This window comes from Chlorocebus sabaeus, chromosome 17, assembly GCF_047675955.1.
Source record: "Chlorocebus sabaeus isolate Y175 chromosome 17, mChlSab1.0.hap1, whole genome shotgun sequence".
NCBI lineage: Eukaryota > Metazoa > Chordata > Mammalia > Primates > Cercopithecidae > Chlorocebus > Chlorocebus sabaeus.
Window position 1 is genome coordinate 37,201,972 of NC_132920.1, and position 14,712 is coordinate 37,216,683.

Sequence of the window (14,712 nt, forward strand, 5' to 3'; positions counted from 1 at the left end):
AGAAAGAAAGAAAGAAAGAAAGAAAGAAAGAAAGAAAGAAAGAAAGAAAGAAAGAAAGAAAGAAAGAAAGAAAGAGAAAGAAAGAAAGAAAAGAAAATCATTCACAGGCTTATGAGCAAAAGAAGCCAGGGAACAAATGGGCACCCACCATACGATTCCACTTACATGAAGTTCAAGAACAGGCAAAGCTGATTGTTGGTGGTAGATCAGAACAGCAATTACCTCTGGGGGGCGAGACTGATGGACGGGAGGGAGGTGAGGGAACCTTTTAGGGTAATGGAAATGTTCCGTATTCTGATCTGGGTGGAGATTGCATGGGTACATACATATGTAAAAATTTATCAAGCTGTACAGTAAAGATGAGTGTGCTTTGCTGTGAGTCTGTTATACCTCAAAATAAAAGTAAAAATAAAACTTACGGGAATACATTATCTCAAATTAAGCAATAAGAAGCTGCTCCCTTGGCACTCCAACCCACCCTGCGATATCTTCGAACTTCCCAACAAAGCTTAAATTAAAATGATCTTAATATAAGTTTGGCTTTTCTTTAATCCCCAGAAATGAGTTTAACACAAAGTCACTTTTAATGAATATTTTTTAAACTCTGATTTGCCCTCAAGAAGAATCCATCCCTGGAGCAGATCTTTGCTCTGAAAGTGCTGCAGAATACCACCCAGGCCTGGCTCCCTTCACCCTCTCCACTCTCAGCACCGCCACCAGGAAGGATGTCTCCTGGCCCCACCGCCTCCAGGACGGCTGCTGAAAACATACCAGCCAGGCGGTGTGCAGGGACCCAGGCCTGGCATCCTACCCGAGGTGCTGCAAGTCAGAACTTGCACCCAACAATATCCTGTAATTGCATCTGATTAGCTGGAATTTGGAATCTGTACTTGAGAACAGCAGGGCACAGGAGACTCCTTGATTAAACAGGTCAGAGAACCATACGCTGCTAAGAGGAATGGGGGAGCCTCTTCCCACAGCAGACTCATTGCTCAACATTTGATTGCACACGGCCTTGTCCTTTGACACTCACTCCCACAACAACCCCACCCCCACCTTCCTCCCATTTCCTATCTGGGTCCTGGAGCTCAGCCAACTGGGACCTTGCTTCTCTCTGTGGCTCCACTCCTGACTGGGTTCAGCCCACACGCCAACCTTCCCCCACTCCAGCCACAGGGCTCTGGTCTGATGGCCTCAGGCTGTCCTCAGCTGCCTCAGATCCTTTGAGGAACAATTCAGGGTATAAACAAACCAACCTACTTGGCTTTTTCCTCATCTTTCTAGCACAGTGCTGTCCAACAGAACCTTCCATGCTGATGGAAAGATTCCATATCTGCCTTGTCCAATATGGTGGCCACTATTAACATGCTGCTATTGCCAGGCGCGGTGGCTCACACCTGTAATCCCAGCACTTTGGGAGGCCGAGGCAGGCGGATCGCGAGGTCAGGAGATTGAGACCGTCCTGGCTAACATAGTGAAACCCCGTCTCTACTAAAAATACAAAAAATTAGCCTGGCGTGGTGGCGGGCGCCTGTAGTCCCAGCTACTCGGGAGGCCAAGGCAGGAGAATGGCGTGAACCTGGGAGGCGGAGGTTGCAGTGAGCCGAGATCGCCTCACTGCACTCCAGCCTGGGTGACAGAGCGAGACTCCGTCTCAAAACACACACACACACACACACACACACCCCAAAACAAAACAAAAAAACAAAAAAACAGGTGGCTATTGGGCACTTGATGTACGGCTGAGTGTGAATGAGAACCATCGTTTTTATTTTTATTTTCCATTTTTAATTAAAAAGCAAATACTGGCTGGGCATGGTGGCTCACACCTATAATCCTAGCACTTTACGAGGCCGAGGAGGGGAGATGACCTGAGGTCAGGAGTTCGAGACCAGCCTGACCAACATGGCAAAATCCCATCTCTACTAAGAAATACAAAAATCAGCCAGGCGTGGTGGTGCGCACCTGTAATCCCAGCTACTCAAGAGGCTGAGGCATAGGAATTGCTTGAATTCAGGAGGCAGAGGTCACAGTGAGCTGAGCTCGTGCCACTGCATTCCAGCCTGGGTTGTCTCAAAAAAATAAAATAAAATAAAATAATAAAATGCAAATATTTGTGGCTATTGGCTACCATACTGAACAGTGCAGCTCTAGAGAGAGGAAAGGCATGGGGACCTAATACTCCTTTAAAAACACTCCTTTAACCTAACCTAGTGGCCTGATATCTCAGGAAGGTGTTCTGTCTGCTCTTTGAAGATACCCAGCCCTCATCTCTCCAGCTCCCAGATCTGTCTTCTTGTAGAATAACTGAGCATGTTGTTAAGCTCCTAAAATGTGTCAGACACTTTGCAAATGGAACCCAGATGTACTGAACCACCTGGAGGCCCGTCCCAGCATTCAAAAACAGCTGAAATTCCAACACTGCTTAGAAAACACCATAGTAGGTCTCTTCTAAGAGTCTCTTGGGGAAGCACAGAGAGGAAACTATTTCACAAAACACAAGGGGCTTCTATCCCTGCCCAAGTCCCAGTCCTCAGGACAGCAGCTCAGCTTCTCTCATCCCACACCCCAGACCTAGTTCTGCTGCTCTCTTCTTGCTCTGTCACCCAGGCTGGAGAGCAGTGGTGCGATCTTGGCTCACCACAACCTCCGCCTCCTGGGTTCAAGCAATTCTCCTGCCTCAGCCTCCCAAATAGCTGGGACTGCCAGTGTGCACCACCATGCCTGGCTCATTTTTGTATTTTTAGTAGAGATGAGATTTCACCATGTTGGCCAGGCTGGTCGTGAACTCCTGACCTCAATTGATCCGCCCGCCTCCACCTCCCAAACTGCTGGGATTACAGGTGTGAGCCACCACGCCCTGCCTTCATCTTTTCTTATTCATAGAAATTTGATCTACTCTGGATTTTGCTCTGCCTCACCTCTCTTGAAACAGCATTTGAACAGGCCAGCTGCCATCCTTCCTCCTTGGCAGGAGAAAGAAGACAGAAGTGGCAAATACTTAGCATATAACTCTTTTTCCTTTTAACCCTGCTACGCAAGGTCACTATTATCCCCAGTTTACAGATGAGGAAACGGTGGCACTCACTAGTTTAGGGCACACTGCCAAGGAATGGAGAAATCACAACACAAGCCCAGAGCTATCAGACCTCTGGACAATGTCCTATGCCACCTGCCCCCACTCTTTGATGATAAACCCCCTACCGATGGCTGATGACTAAACCAATCTGCATTAATTTAACCTGCTACCTTTAGAGCTCCTGGATTACTCCACCCCAAGGAAATTGTTTTTTAACCAGGAGACAAAGACTTGACCCAAGAAGTGACTCAGATCTCAAACCCTAATTTCTCAGTCTGGACTTCAAGGCTCAGCAGAGCATGCTCAGCCTCCTCTCCTGTCACCTCCCAGTTCTGACAAGGTGAGCCTGTTTTCCAACTCATCCCAACTCAGCTGTCCACCCAGCCCATAGCCAGGTCCTCCCTACTGCTAAGCAGGCTGCTGCTCCCCTCCCCCTTTTAAAATCATGATAAACCAGGTGTGGTGGCTCACTCCTGTAATCCTAGCACTTTGGGAGATCGAGGAGGGGTGGATCACCTGAGGTCAGGAGTTCAAGACCAGCCTAGTCAACGTAGTGAAACTCCATCTCTAGTAAAAATACAAAAAAAATTAGCTGGATGTGGTGGTGGGTGCCTGTAATCCCAGCTACTCAGGAGGCTGAGGCAGAAGAATCACTTGAACTCCAGAGGCAGAGGTTGCAGTGAGCTGGGATCACGCCACTGCACTCCAGCCTGGGCAACAAGAGCAAAACTGCATCTCAAAAAAAAAAAAAAAAAAAAAAGAAAGAAAAAATCGTGATAAATATACATAATATAAAATATACTGTTGATATCACTTTTTGGTGTACAGTTCAGCAGCATCTACATTGTTATGCAACCAGTGCCACCATTCATCTCCAGAACATTTAAGCTTCCCAAACTGAAAATTCTACATTCATTAAACTATAACTCCCTATTCCCCGTTTCCTCCGGCCTAGCCCCTGGCAACCACCATTCTACTTTCTGCTTCTATGGGTAGGCACCTCATATAAGTGGAATCATACAGTATGTTTTTGTCCTTTTTTGTCTGACTTATTTCACTTAACGTAATGTCTTCAAAGCTCAAATGTTCTGTTTCTGTTTTGCTGGATGTGGTGGCTCACGCCTGTAATCCTAGTACTTTGGGAGGCCAACACAGGCAGATCACTTGAGGTCAGGAGTTCGAGACCAGCCTGGCCAACATGGTGAAATCCTGTCTTCACTAAAAATACAAAAATTAGCTGGGCGTGGTGGTGGGTGCCTGTAGTCCCAGCTACTTGGGAGGCTGAGGTATGAGAATCGCTTGAACCCAGGAGGTGGAAGCTGCAGTGAACCAACATCACGCCACTGCACTCCAGCCTGGGTAACAGAGCAAGACTCCATCTCAAAAGAAACAAACAAAAAACATATCAAGTTTCTATTTTAAGCTGAATAATATTCCATTATGCAAATTCCTGCTTTAAGCTAAATAATATTCCGTTATGTGTATATGCCATATTTTGTTGATCCATTCATCTGTTGATGGACACTTGAATTACTTCTACCGTTTGATTATTGTGAATGATGCTGCTATTAACATGAGCATACGAATATCTGTTTGTGTCCCTGCTTTCAATTCTTTGAGGTATATAACCAGAAACTGAATTGTTGGATCATATGGTGACTCTGTTTAATTTTTTGAGGAACCACCATGCTGTTTACTACAGCTGCTGCTCCCCTTTCAAGCTCATCCCACACTACACTCCTCTGACATCTTCTACATTAGCTGGCATATTAGCTGTCACACTTTAAAATGTGACACTGAACTCATTTCTCCTAACCCAAGGATCTGGAGGAGACTCAATGGTGACATGCCATGGGGCAGGTTTTGACCTGGTCCATTTCAGCATTTGTGCTAGAAATTCTAATAAAAGCATGTAGGTCTGCTCATCAAATATAAATATGTTACAAGATGAGAGGTCTGCCATATGCAGAATGAAGATTTTAAAATACTATGACAGGCCAGAGTGACGAAGCTATAAAAGTAGCTTTTTTTCATTGAGTGTCATGATGGACCAATTGCAATGTGAAGTTTATTTCCTTTATATACCATTCATTGAAAGGTCATAACTCTGTAAGATCAAATTTTTTTTTTTTTTTTTTTTTTTTTGACAGGGACTCATTCTGCTGTCCAGGCTGGAATACAGTGGTGTAATCACAGCTCACTGCAGCTGCAATTCATGGGCTCCAGTGATCCTCCCACTTCAGCCTCCTGAGTAGCTGGGACTACAGGTGCACACCATGACGCCCGGCTAATTTTTTTCTTCTTTTTTTTTTTTTAACGACAAGGTCTTGGTTGGGCATGGTGGCTCATACCTGAAATCCCAGCACACCGGGAGGCCAAGGCGGGTAGATCACCTGAGGTCAGAAGTTTGAGACCAGCCTGGCCAACATGGCAAAACCCCATCTCTAGTAAAAATACAAAAAGTAGGCCGGGCGCGGTGGCTCAAGCCTGTAATCCCAGCACTTTGGGAGGCCAAGATGGGTGGATCACGAGGTCAGGAGATCGAGACCATCCTGGTGAACACAGTGAAACCCCGTCTCTACTAAAAGATACAAAAAACTAGCTGGGCAAGGTGGCGGGCACCTGTAGTCCCAGCTACTCGGGAGGCTGAGGCAGGAGAATGGCGTGAAACTGGGAGGCGGAGCTTGCAGTGAGCTGAGATCCAGCCACTGCACTTCAGCCTGGGCGACAGAGTGAGACTCCGTCTCAAAAAAAAAAAAAAATACAAAAAGTAGCTGGGCGTGGTGGTGCATGCCTGTAATCCCAGCTACTCAGCAGGCTGAAGCACGAAAACCACTTAAACCTGGGAGGTGGAGTTGCAGTGAGCCAAGGTCACACCACTGCACTCCAGCCTGGGCAACACAGAGTGAGACTCTGTCTCAAAAAAAAAAAAAAAAAAAAACAAGAGCGAGAGAGAGAGACAAGGTCTCACAATGTTGCCCAGGCTGCTGGTGTTGAACTCCTGGGCTCAAGCAGTCCTCCCACATCGACCTCCCAAGGTGCTGGGATTACAGACATGAGGCCTAGTTTACATTTTTTATCATTTCATATAAATGAAATCATAGAGTATGGACTCGTTAATTTTCATCTACCTTCTTTACTCAGCATAATTATTTTGAGATTCATCAATGTTGTTCACTATCATTGTATCAATATCTGTTCAAGCAGGTTTTGTTTTGCTCAGTCAAATTGTGTGGCATGGATACATTCACTGCCGATGGACATTGGCTATTTCAAATAAAGCTGCTAGGAGCATATGCCTTAGAATGGACATATGCTTTCATTTATCTTGAGTAAACATTTTGGAGTGGAATGGCTAGGTCACATGAAAGCTGTATCTTTAACTACTTTTTAGGAAACTGCCAACGGTTTTCCAAAGTGCCTGTTCCATTTCATACTCCCACCAGCAGTGCTGGAGAGTTTTAATGCTCCACATCCTGGTGAACACTTGGTATGGTCAGTTTTTTTTTTAATTTCAGCTATTTTTTTTTTTTGAGACAGAGTCTTACTCCATCACCCAGGCTGGAGTGCAGTGGAATGATCGCCACTCAGTGCAACCTCTGTCTCTTGGGTTAAAGTGATTCTCATGCCTCAGCCTCCCAAGTAGCTGAAATGACGGCATGTACCACCACATCTGGCTAATTTTTGTATTTTTACAAAAATCAAGTGATCTGCCCACCTCAGCTTCCCAAAGTGCTGGGATTACACGCATGAGCCACCATGCCCGGACAGAAATCACTTTTAAATGAATCATATTACAAATCAAAAAGTGTCTGCAGGAAAATGCTAGAAGGCCTAGGATCTGCAACCAGAGCCCAAAGGAAATGGGGGAGGGGAGGTTAGGGGGATGGGTATCTGGCTTAGAGAAATGAGGTTATCTTAAATATCTGGAAGAGGGATTACATTTGTGTTTAGAAGATGCACTAGAACCCAGAGGGAAAAGCCAATGGGAAACCGACTTTGCTCCATCAAAGGACTGTCTGATACCGCCTTTCACAGGCAGAATGAGCTTTTCAGGAAGTGAGATCCCTGTTACTAGAAGTGTCCAGGCAGCAGAATTTGGAGGCGTCCCCTCTCAAGGACTGTCAATTCACATTGGTTCTGTACCTACTGTGCTCTGCAATAGGGTCAGAGCTGAGAAGATACAAAAGCAAAGTTATCACGCTTTTGCCTAAATCATATCATGTGATTAGGGCTCTGGCTAAGGTATGTGCAAAGGCGATGAGAGGGAAAGGAAGGTGGAGCTTCCCAGAAGAGGTGACATTGCAGCTGGGTCTCAGGCATGCAGTCAGATACCATGAAAGAATTCCTTGGCAGGGCTGGGCGCGTCCCAGCACTTTGGGAAGGAGGCTGAGGCGGGGGGATAGCTTGAAGCCAGGAGTTCAAGATCAGCCTGGGCAACAAAGCAAGACCTCATTTCTACCAAAAAAAACCAAACAAACAAACAAACCTAGGCAGGGTGGTAGGAGTTGGGGTTAAATGACCTTCCACTTTCTAAGATTCTAAAATTCGGCTACATTTATTAGACAACCTAAAAGTCCATCAGTAGGGTCCTGGCTATATAAATTGAGGTCTATCTTTAGAGTAGAATAATATTCATCTGAAATATGTATCTAGGATGTTCTTTACATACTGATATAGAATGATCTACAAGACATACTAGGTGAGAAAAGTAAGGTTCATACACTCTGTGCCATGGGCCAACCTTTGAATTTTTTTTTTTTTTTTTGAGACAGAGTCTCACTCTGTCGCCCAGGCTAGAGTGCAGTGGCATGATCTTGGCTCACTGCAACCTCTGCGTCCCGGGTTCAAGCAATTCTCCTGCCTCAGTCTCTTGAGTAGCTGGATACAGGCATGTGCCACCACGCTCTGCTAATTTTTTTTGTATATTTAGTAGACACAGCGTTTCACCATATTGGCCAGGCTAGTCTCGAACTCCGGACCTTGTGATCTGCCTGCCTCTGCCTCCCAAAGTGCTGGGATAACAGGCATGAGCCACCCCACCCAGCCAACCTTTGAATTTTTTAAGAGGGGTCTAGTGGGCTTTTCGGCTCTCAGCTCAGAGGAGGCCAAGGTGCAACTTTCTTTGGCCGTCCAGAATCTGGGTTCATCCGACAACAGCCGCCTCCACCATGCGGCCGAAGTGTGACCCCAATGAGATCAAAGTCGTATACCTGAGGTGCACTGTGGGTGAAGTCGGTGCCACGTCTGCACTGGCCCCGAAGATCGGCCCCCTGGGCCTGTCTCCAAAAAAGGCTGGTGATGACATTGCCAAGGCAATGGGTGACTGGAATGGCCTGAGGATTACGGTGAAACTGACCATTCAGAACAGACAGGCCCAGATTGAGGTGGTGCCTTCTGCCTCCACCCTGATCATCAAAGCCCTCAAGGAACCACCAAGAGACAGAAAGAAACAGGAAAACATTCAACATAGTGGGAATGTCACTTTTGATGAGATCATCAACATTCCTCGACAGATGCGGCACCGACCTTTAGCCAGAGAACTCACTGGAACCATTAAAGAAATCCTGGGGACTGCCCAGTCTGTGGGCTGTAATGTTGATGGCTGCCACCCTCATGACATCATAGATGACATCAACAGTGGTGCTGTGGAATGCCCAGTTAGTTAAGAAGCACAAAGGAAAATATTTCAATAAAGGATCATTTGACAAACAAAAAAAAAGAGGTCTAGTGAGTATGAATACACACACACACACACATACACACACACACACACACATGTTTTTACTGGCATAATCTAATGTCCCTGGGCCACATGGGTTGCCTTTGAGAGGGGAAGCAGCTAGGAAACAAGTCTGCAAAAGAAATTGTATCTTACATACCCTCCTGTGCCCTTAGAATTTTAACTATGTGAGTGGATTGCCTATTTAAAATACAATGAAAATAAAACTAAAAGAAACCGTTTTGAAAGAAATTAAGGCTGGGGGTGGTAGCTCACGCCTGTAATCCCAGCACTTTGGGAGGTTGAGATGGGTGGATCACCTACGGTCAGGAGTTTGAGACCAGCCTGGGCAACATGGTGAAACCCCGTTTCTACTAAAAATACAAAAGTAGCCGGGCGTGGTGGCGGGCGCCTGTAATCCCAGGTAGTTGGGAGGCTGAGGCAGGAGAATTGCTTGAACCCAGGAGGCGGAGGTTGCAATGAGCTGAGATCACGTCATTGCACTTCAGTCTGGGCAACAAGAGGGGAACTCCATCTCAAAAAAAAAAAAAAAAGAAAGAAAGAAAGAAAACAAAGAAAGGAAAAGAAAAGAAAAGAAAAGAAAAGGCACCTCCCTAGTTCAGCACATGGCCCCGTCGTGCATTCCTTTCCCAGTGCCCATCTCTCTCCATTGAATCAGGCCTGTGATGAGTCTCCACCTCAGAGGGGCCTCCCCAGAGAGCTTCTATGGCATTCCCACCTCCCTAAGGCCTGCAGCATAACCGGTTCCCAGGTGAGGCAGATGAGGCTGGTCATGGACCACCCTTTGCATAGGGATGGTCTAGAGCTGTGAATGCTCTGTAATGAGGCTCATGGGTTAAGCATCATCAGGTCTGGAGAAGCTGCCCTGGTCCAGGAAGGAGGAGGAGTTGCAATAGTGGAGGTTCTGCCAGAAAGCGAAGCACGTCTCTCCCTGATCTGACCTGGGCCCCTCAGCCCCGGGTGTCCATCCCCACCCACCACTGTCCTGGGGGCAGCACAGACTGGCTTCCCCAGCCGCCTCCGCTGAAGAAAGGCCCAGACAGTAGTGGGACAAAACGGCGCCCCATGAGGGCCCAGTGGGTTAGTGGGGGATGCGGGCTGGGATGCGGTGGCCTGCACTGCACAAGAGCAGCCGGCCTAGACTTCACAGCTAAAGAAACGCCTTTCCTCTTTCTCACAGGCTAACGGTGGCTTGTGGCTGCGGGCCATCAGCCCTCCCTGAAAATTCAGAAGCCAAACCAAACCTCCTTCAGCCAACAAAACCAGACAGCGTCTGACACAGCCTCTTTCTCTCCGTAAAAAGCAGACGTCTTGGATCCAGGTATGGCAGGACCACCTGCTCTGGCGGAAGGCCAGTGGCCCTCCAGTGGGGATCTCCTCACCCACCCAGGACGAGAACTGATCTGAGAACCTGGAAATCAGGTTGCTAACACCTCCACCGCACCCCTCGCCCCAGGGGACAAGGTAGTTTTCCAGGCCACACACGTGGGTTTCTCTGATGAGGCATTTTTCTGTATGACAAAACTCTGCTCTTGGCCACTGCCAGAGAGAAATGAATGCAGAGTGTGGTGTGAGAGAAGCCAGCAGGTTTGCTCCCCTCAGGGCTGCCACCACCCCTGGCTGGAGCAGGTGGGGGCCTACAGTGACCGCTGGAGGGGTGCCAGGAAAGGGACCCCTCCCCCTACATCGTCCCCACACACCTGTGACCATACCTGAAATTGCACCACGCACACTCATTCTTGGAGGATGAGAAATTGCATCTCTTAAAATGTTTCCACCCACAGGAGAGGTAATACATTAAGCTGTTATCAGTCATCTACACCTTAATGTGAATTAGTTGATCAGTCTTGGAATGCTACACCTGGAATGAGGCCTAGTCCAGCCCCCTTTTTACAAGTCAGGAAGCCCAGAGTGGGAGGTGACTGACTTAAGGTAAGGCAGCAAGGTGGTGACCAGGCCAAGGGCAGGAAGAGCCCAGAGGGATGTATGGTAAACAGGTAACTGGGGGATGAGGGAAACCTCAATGTGATCGAGACGAGTGGGGGCACCATCCAGCATTCATTCCACAGACTAACACACAGCCGTACCAAGGTATCCCCCAAGAGAAGGGCCACTCCACGCCCTGCCCCACCCTTGAGCATAAAATGCCTTTGAAGTCTCCTGTTTTATCTTAAAGTTCATTCACATGCAACATTCTACTCCCTAATATATAGTAATTTGTTTTCACATCAACGTGATTGTGAGATTGATTGAGTGAGATACCACTTTCCATTTACCAGAAAGGCTGAGATCAAAGTTTGTGGTTCTGGGGCCGGGACTGGGATGGCTGCGACGGGAACGTAGAGACCTCTCACTGCATGCCCTTCCCTATCTTTTTAAATTTTCTGCCACCTGCAAACGTTACCTAGTCAAAAAATTAATAAAATACTTAAAAATATGAGTTGGTTAGGGCATGGGAAAATAGGCATTCTTGTTCTGACAGGAGGTGGTGCAGACAGAAACTTCTGTATGTCGGACAATAGTGATATTTATCCAAATATTAAACAGGCACACCTTTTACCCAATGATATCTGGTCTGGTCTAGGATCTTCGCCCACAGCTGGGGGAAATGACACCCAAGCCTGAATTTCACCGCTGCATGATTTGTGCTGATCCTGAGAGGCTGCCTGAGCATCTAACCCTCTTTGAAGACCTTACTGACGCTGAACAAAGACCAGAAGCTAGACTTCCTGTCTGGCGATTTTCTCCGACCACCTCTTTTTTTTTTTTTTTTTTTTTTTTTTTTGAGACAGAATCTTGCTCTGTCTCCCAGGCTGGAGTACAGTGGCACAATTTTGGCTCACTGCAACCTCCGCCTCCAAGGTTCAAGCAATTCTCGTGCCTCAGCCTCCCGAGTAGGTGGGACTACAGGCACGTGCCACCACACCCAACTAATTTTTATGTTTTTAGTATAAACAGGGTTTTGCCATGTTGGCCAGGCTTGTCTTGAACTCCTGACCTCAGGTGATCCGCCCACCTCGGCCTTTCAAAGTGCTGGGATTACAGGCCTGAGCCACCACGCCCAGCCACTGACCACCTTTTGAAGAATCGTTTGGCATATAATAGCTAAATAACAACTGTGTGTGGCTCCCCTGTAATCCCAGCACTTTGGGAGACTGAGATGGGAGGATTGCTTGAGGCCAGGAGTTCCAGACCAGCCTCGGCAACATAGCAAGACCCCGTCTCTACAAAAAAAAATTTTAAACTTAGCTGGGCATGGTGGCATGCACCTGTAGTCCCAGCTATTCAGGAAGCTGAGGTGAGAGGATCACTTGAGCCCAGGAGGTCGAGGCTGCAGTGAGCCATGATTGCGCCACTGCACTTACCCTAGGCGACAGATTGAGATCTTGTTGCAAAAAAAGACAAAAACAACTGATGCCTACAGAGTGCTCGATTCGTGCCCGGCTCTGTTACATAGACTAAACCCTTTCAGTTTTCACAACGTCATGAATTAACTACTATTATCATCAGCCATGTGTGATAGATGAGAATATTAGGGCCTATTAGTGCTAACCTTGCCCAAGGTCACATGTGCTAACCCAGCAAGTGGCAGAGAGTGGATTAATACCAGGGCCCGTGCTCTAAACCTCTGCACTACACTGCTTCTCTGCAGAGTGGATGGCACAGACATGCATATTAACTACCATTTATTAAATACCTCTTATTTGCTAAGCCACTGTGCAAGTTACTTTGCAGTGTTTTATACAAGGCCATCTCTATAGCCAGTCCCGTGTTGATTGCAGAATGGGGGTGGGGAGTGCCACTGAGGAAACTGAAGAAAACAGAAGACACCATTCCCACCTTTAAGAAGCTGACAATATGTGGCCAAATGCGGTGGCTCACGCCTCTAATCCCAGCACTTTGGGAGACCGAGGCGGGCTGATCACCTGAGATCAGGAGTTCAAGACAAGCCTGGCCAACATGGTGAAACCCCATCTCTACTAAAAATCCAAGAATTAGCCGGGCATGGTGGTGCCTGTAATCCCAGCTACTTGGAAGGCTGAAGCAGGAGAATCATTTGAACCTGGGAGGCAGAGGTTGCAGTGAGCCGAGATCGCGCCACTGCAGTCCAGCCTGGGTAACAGAGCGAGACTCCATCCAGAAGAGAAAAAAAAAAAGTTGACAATATGTGTAAGACAACAACAAGCTTTCCATTTGTGCAACACTTCACAGTTTTCAAAGTCCTTTCATTATCTCATTTAATCTTCTTCACAATCCTGCCAAATAATTTTCATGATCTCTACTCCAGAATGAGGAAACCAAAGCCTTCCAAGTCACGAGGGTCTGCCTCCAAGATCATCTACCCAGCCAGGGAAGAGCTGGAACTTGACCTCAGGTCTCATGATTCCCCCCCACCAAGGAGGTATGGCACACTGCCAAGACAGCCCAGCTCAGTGGTTTGCAACCTGCCCCAGCCTAAAGACCCCTTGTTCCCTTTGGAAGTGACCGAACCCTTGCAAATGAGAGAAGCTGTTATTTTGGGCTTTGGTCAACGGGGAAAATTCATTGTGACAAAAAACAATCAGGCCTTCAGCACAGCTGAAAAGGAGTAGCACAGTTAGGCACCAGACATTACTTACACAGTTGGCAGATAGTATTTGGCATTCAAATAGACATAGAGTTTCTTGGAAGAATTCTGCAGCCCACAGGCAGGTAACAACTGGCTGGGCCTATACTACCAGAGTAATTCAGAGAAGGTGCCATGTCTAAAATCTGTTTTCTTGACCAGGGCATGGGGGTAGAGGGGTATGGGGGGAATTTAAATTCAATGAGGTTGGCAAAAATCAGGACTGAAGAAATAGTGGGAGCAAAGGAGCTTGGATGAGGGAGACAATTGTGTGGGGAGACCCAAAGGGTATGTGGGTGTGTGTGTATTCCTTTTGCAGAGAAGGGTTGATTCTAGATGTCCAATGGCCATTTGAACAGTTAGAGTAAGAGGAGGACTGGGAGTGGAGAGAGTGGTCTAAAGATGAGATAATGCTAGTTAAAATCCCTTATCTGATGTCTTTGGGTCAGATGTGTTTTGTAATACAAGTCTTTTGGATTTTAGAAAAGCAACACAGTGCCACACCACATATTTTGCAATGCCCATAGCAGAATCTGGGATGGCATAAAATACTTTAAACAAATACTTTAATATTCCTGCAAAAAAGTACATGGAAAATTTTGGGTGCTGTGGCTCAAGCCTGTAATCCCAGCACTTTGGGAGGCCGAGGCAGGCAGATCACCTGAGGTCAGGAGTTCAAGACCAGCCTAGCCAACATGGTGAAACCCCATCTCTATAAAAATACAAAAATTAGCCAGGCATGATGGCGAGTGCCTATAATCCCAGCTACTCAGGAGGCTGAGGCAGGAGAATCACTTAAACCCAGGAGGTGAAGGTTGCAGTGAGCCGAGATTGTGCCATTGCACTCCAGCCTGGGTGACAGAGTAAGACTCTGTCTCAAAACAAACAAACAAACAAAACTCAGGTTTTGTTGCCAAATGTGTTTTGTTTTCAGAGCTTTTAGGTGTTTGGAGTTGTAGATAAGATATTGTGAACTTAAAACTTAAATAAATGTTACTTTTGGCTTGTTTGCATTCTAAGCTGATCGACATGCATTATCTCATTTAATCCTATGTCAACACTATGAGATTATTATACTCAATTACCAGTGGAGAGAACTGAGGATAAGAGATGTTGAGTGACTTGCTCAAAGTCACTCAGCTGGTCAAGGGAAGAGTAGGGACCAGATCCCAAGTCCCTGAGATTCCAAAGCAAATTATATCTGCCTAGGGAGAAGCCCATTCTGCCAACCTTACAATTTTGTCTAGGTCAACCACTCTTACGGAGTGAAATTATCCATCAAGG

General features: G+C 46.8%; 1 protein-coding gene across 1 annotated transcript; it reads left to right on the forward strand.

The window, feature by feature from the left end:
• Positions 1 to 8,235: 8,235 nt before the first annotated feature.
• On the forward strand, positions 8,236 to 9,070 carry LOC103222348 (large ribosomal subunit protein uL11-like). The gene has a single exon (XM_038005685.2). It carries the CDS (start codon positions 8,251 to 8,253, stop codon positions 8,746 to 8,748), a length of 498 nt encoding a protein of 165 aa, XP_037861613.1. The 5' UTR covers positions 8,236 to 8,250; the 3' UTR covers positions 8,749 to 9,070.
• Positions 9,071 to 14,712: the final 5,642 nt, after the last annotated feature.

Bases quoted from the DNA above. Each gene is read 5' to 3' on its own strand.
- LOC103222348 (XM_038005685.2), top strand. From the start codon at position 8,251: ATGCGGCCGAAGTGTGACCCCAATGAGATCAAAGTCGTATACCTGAGG.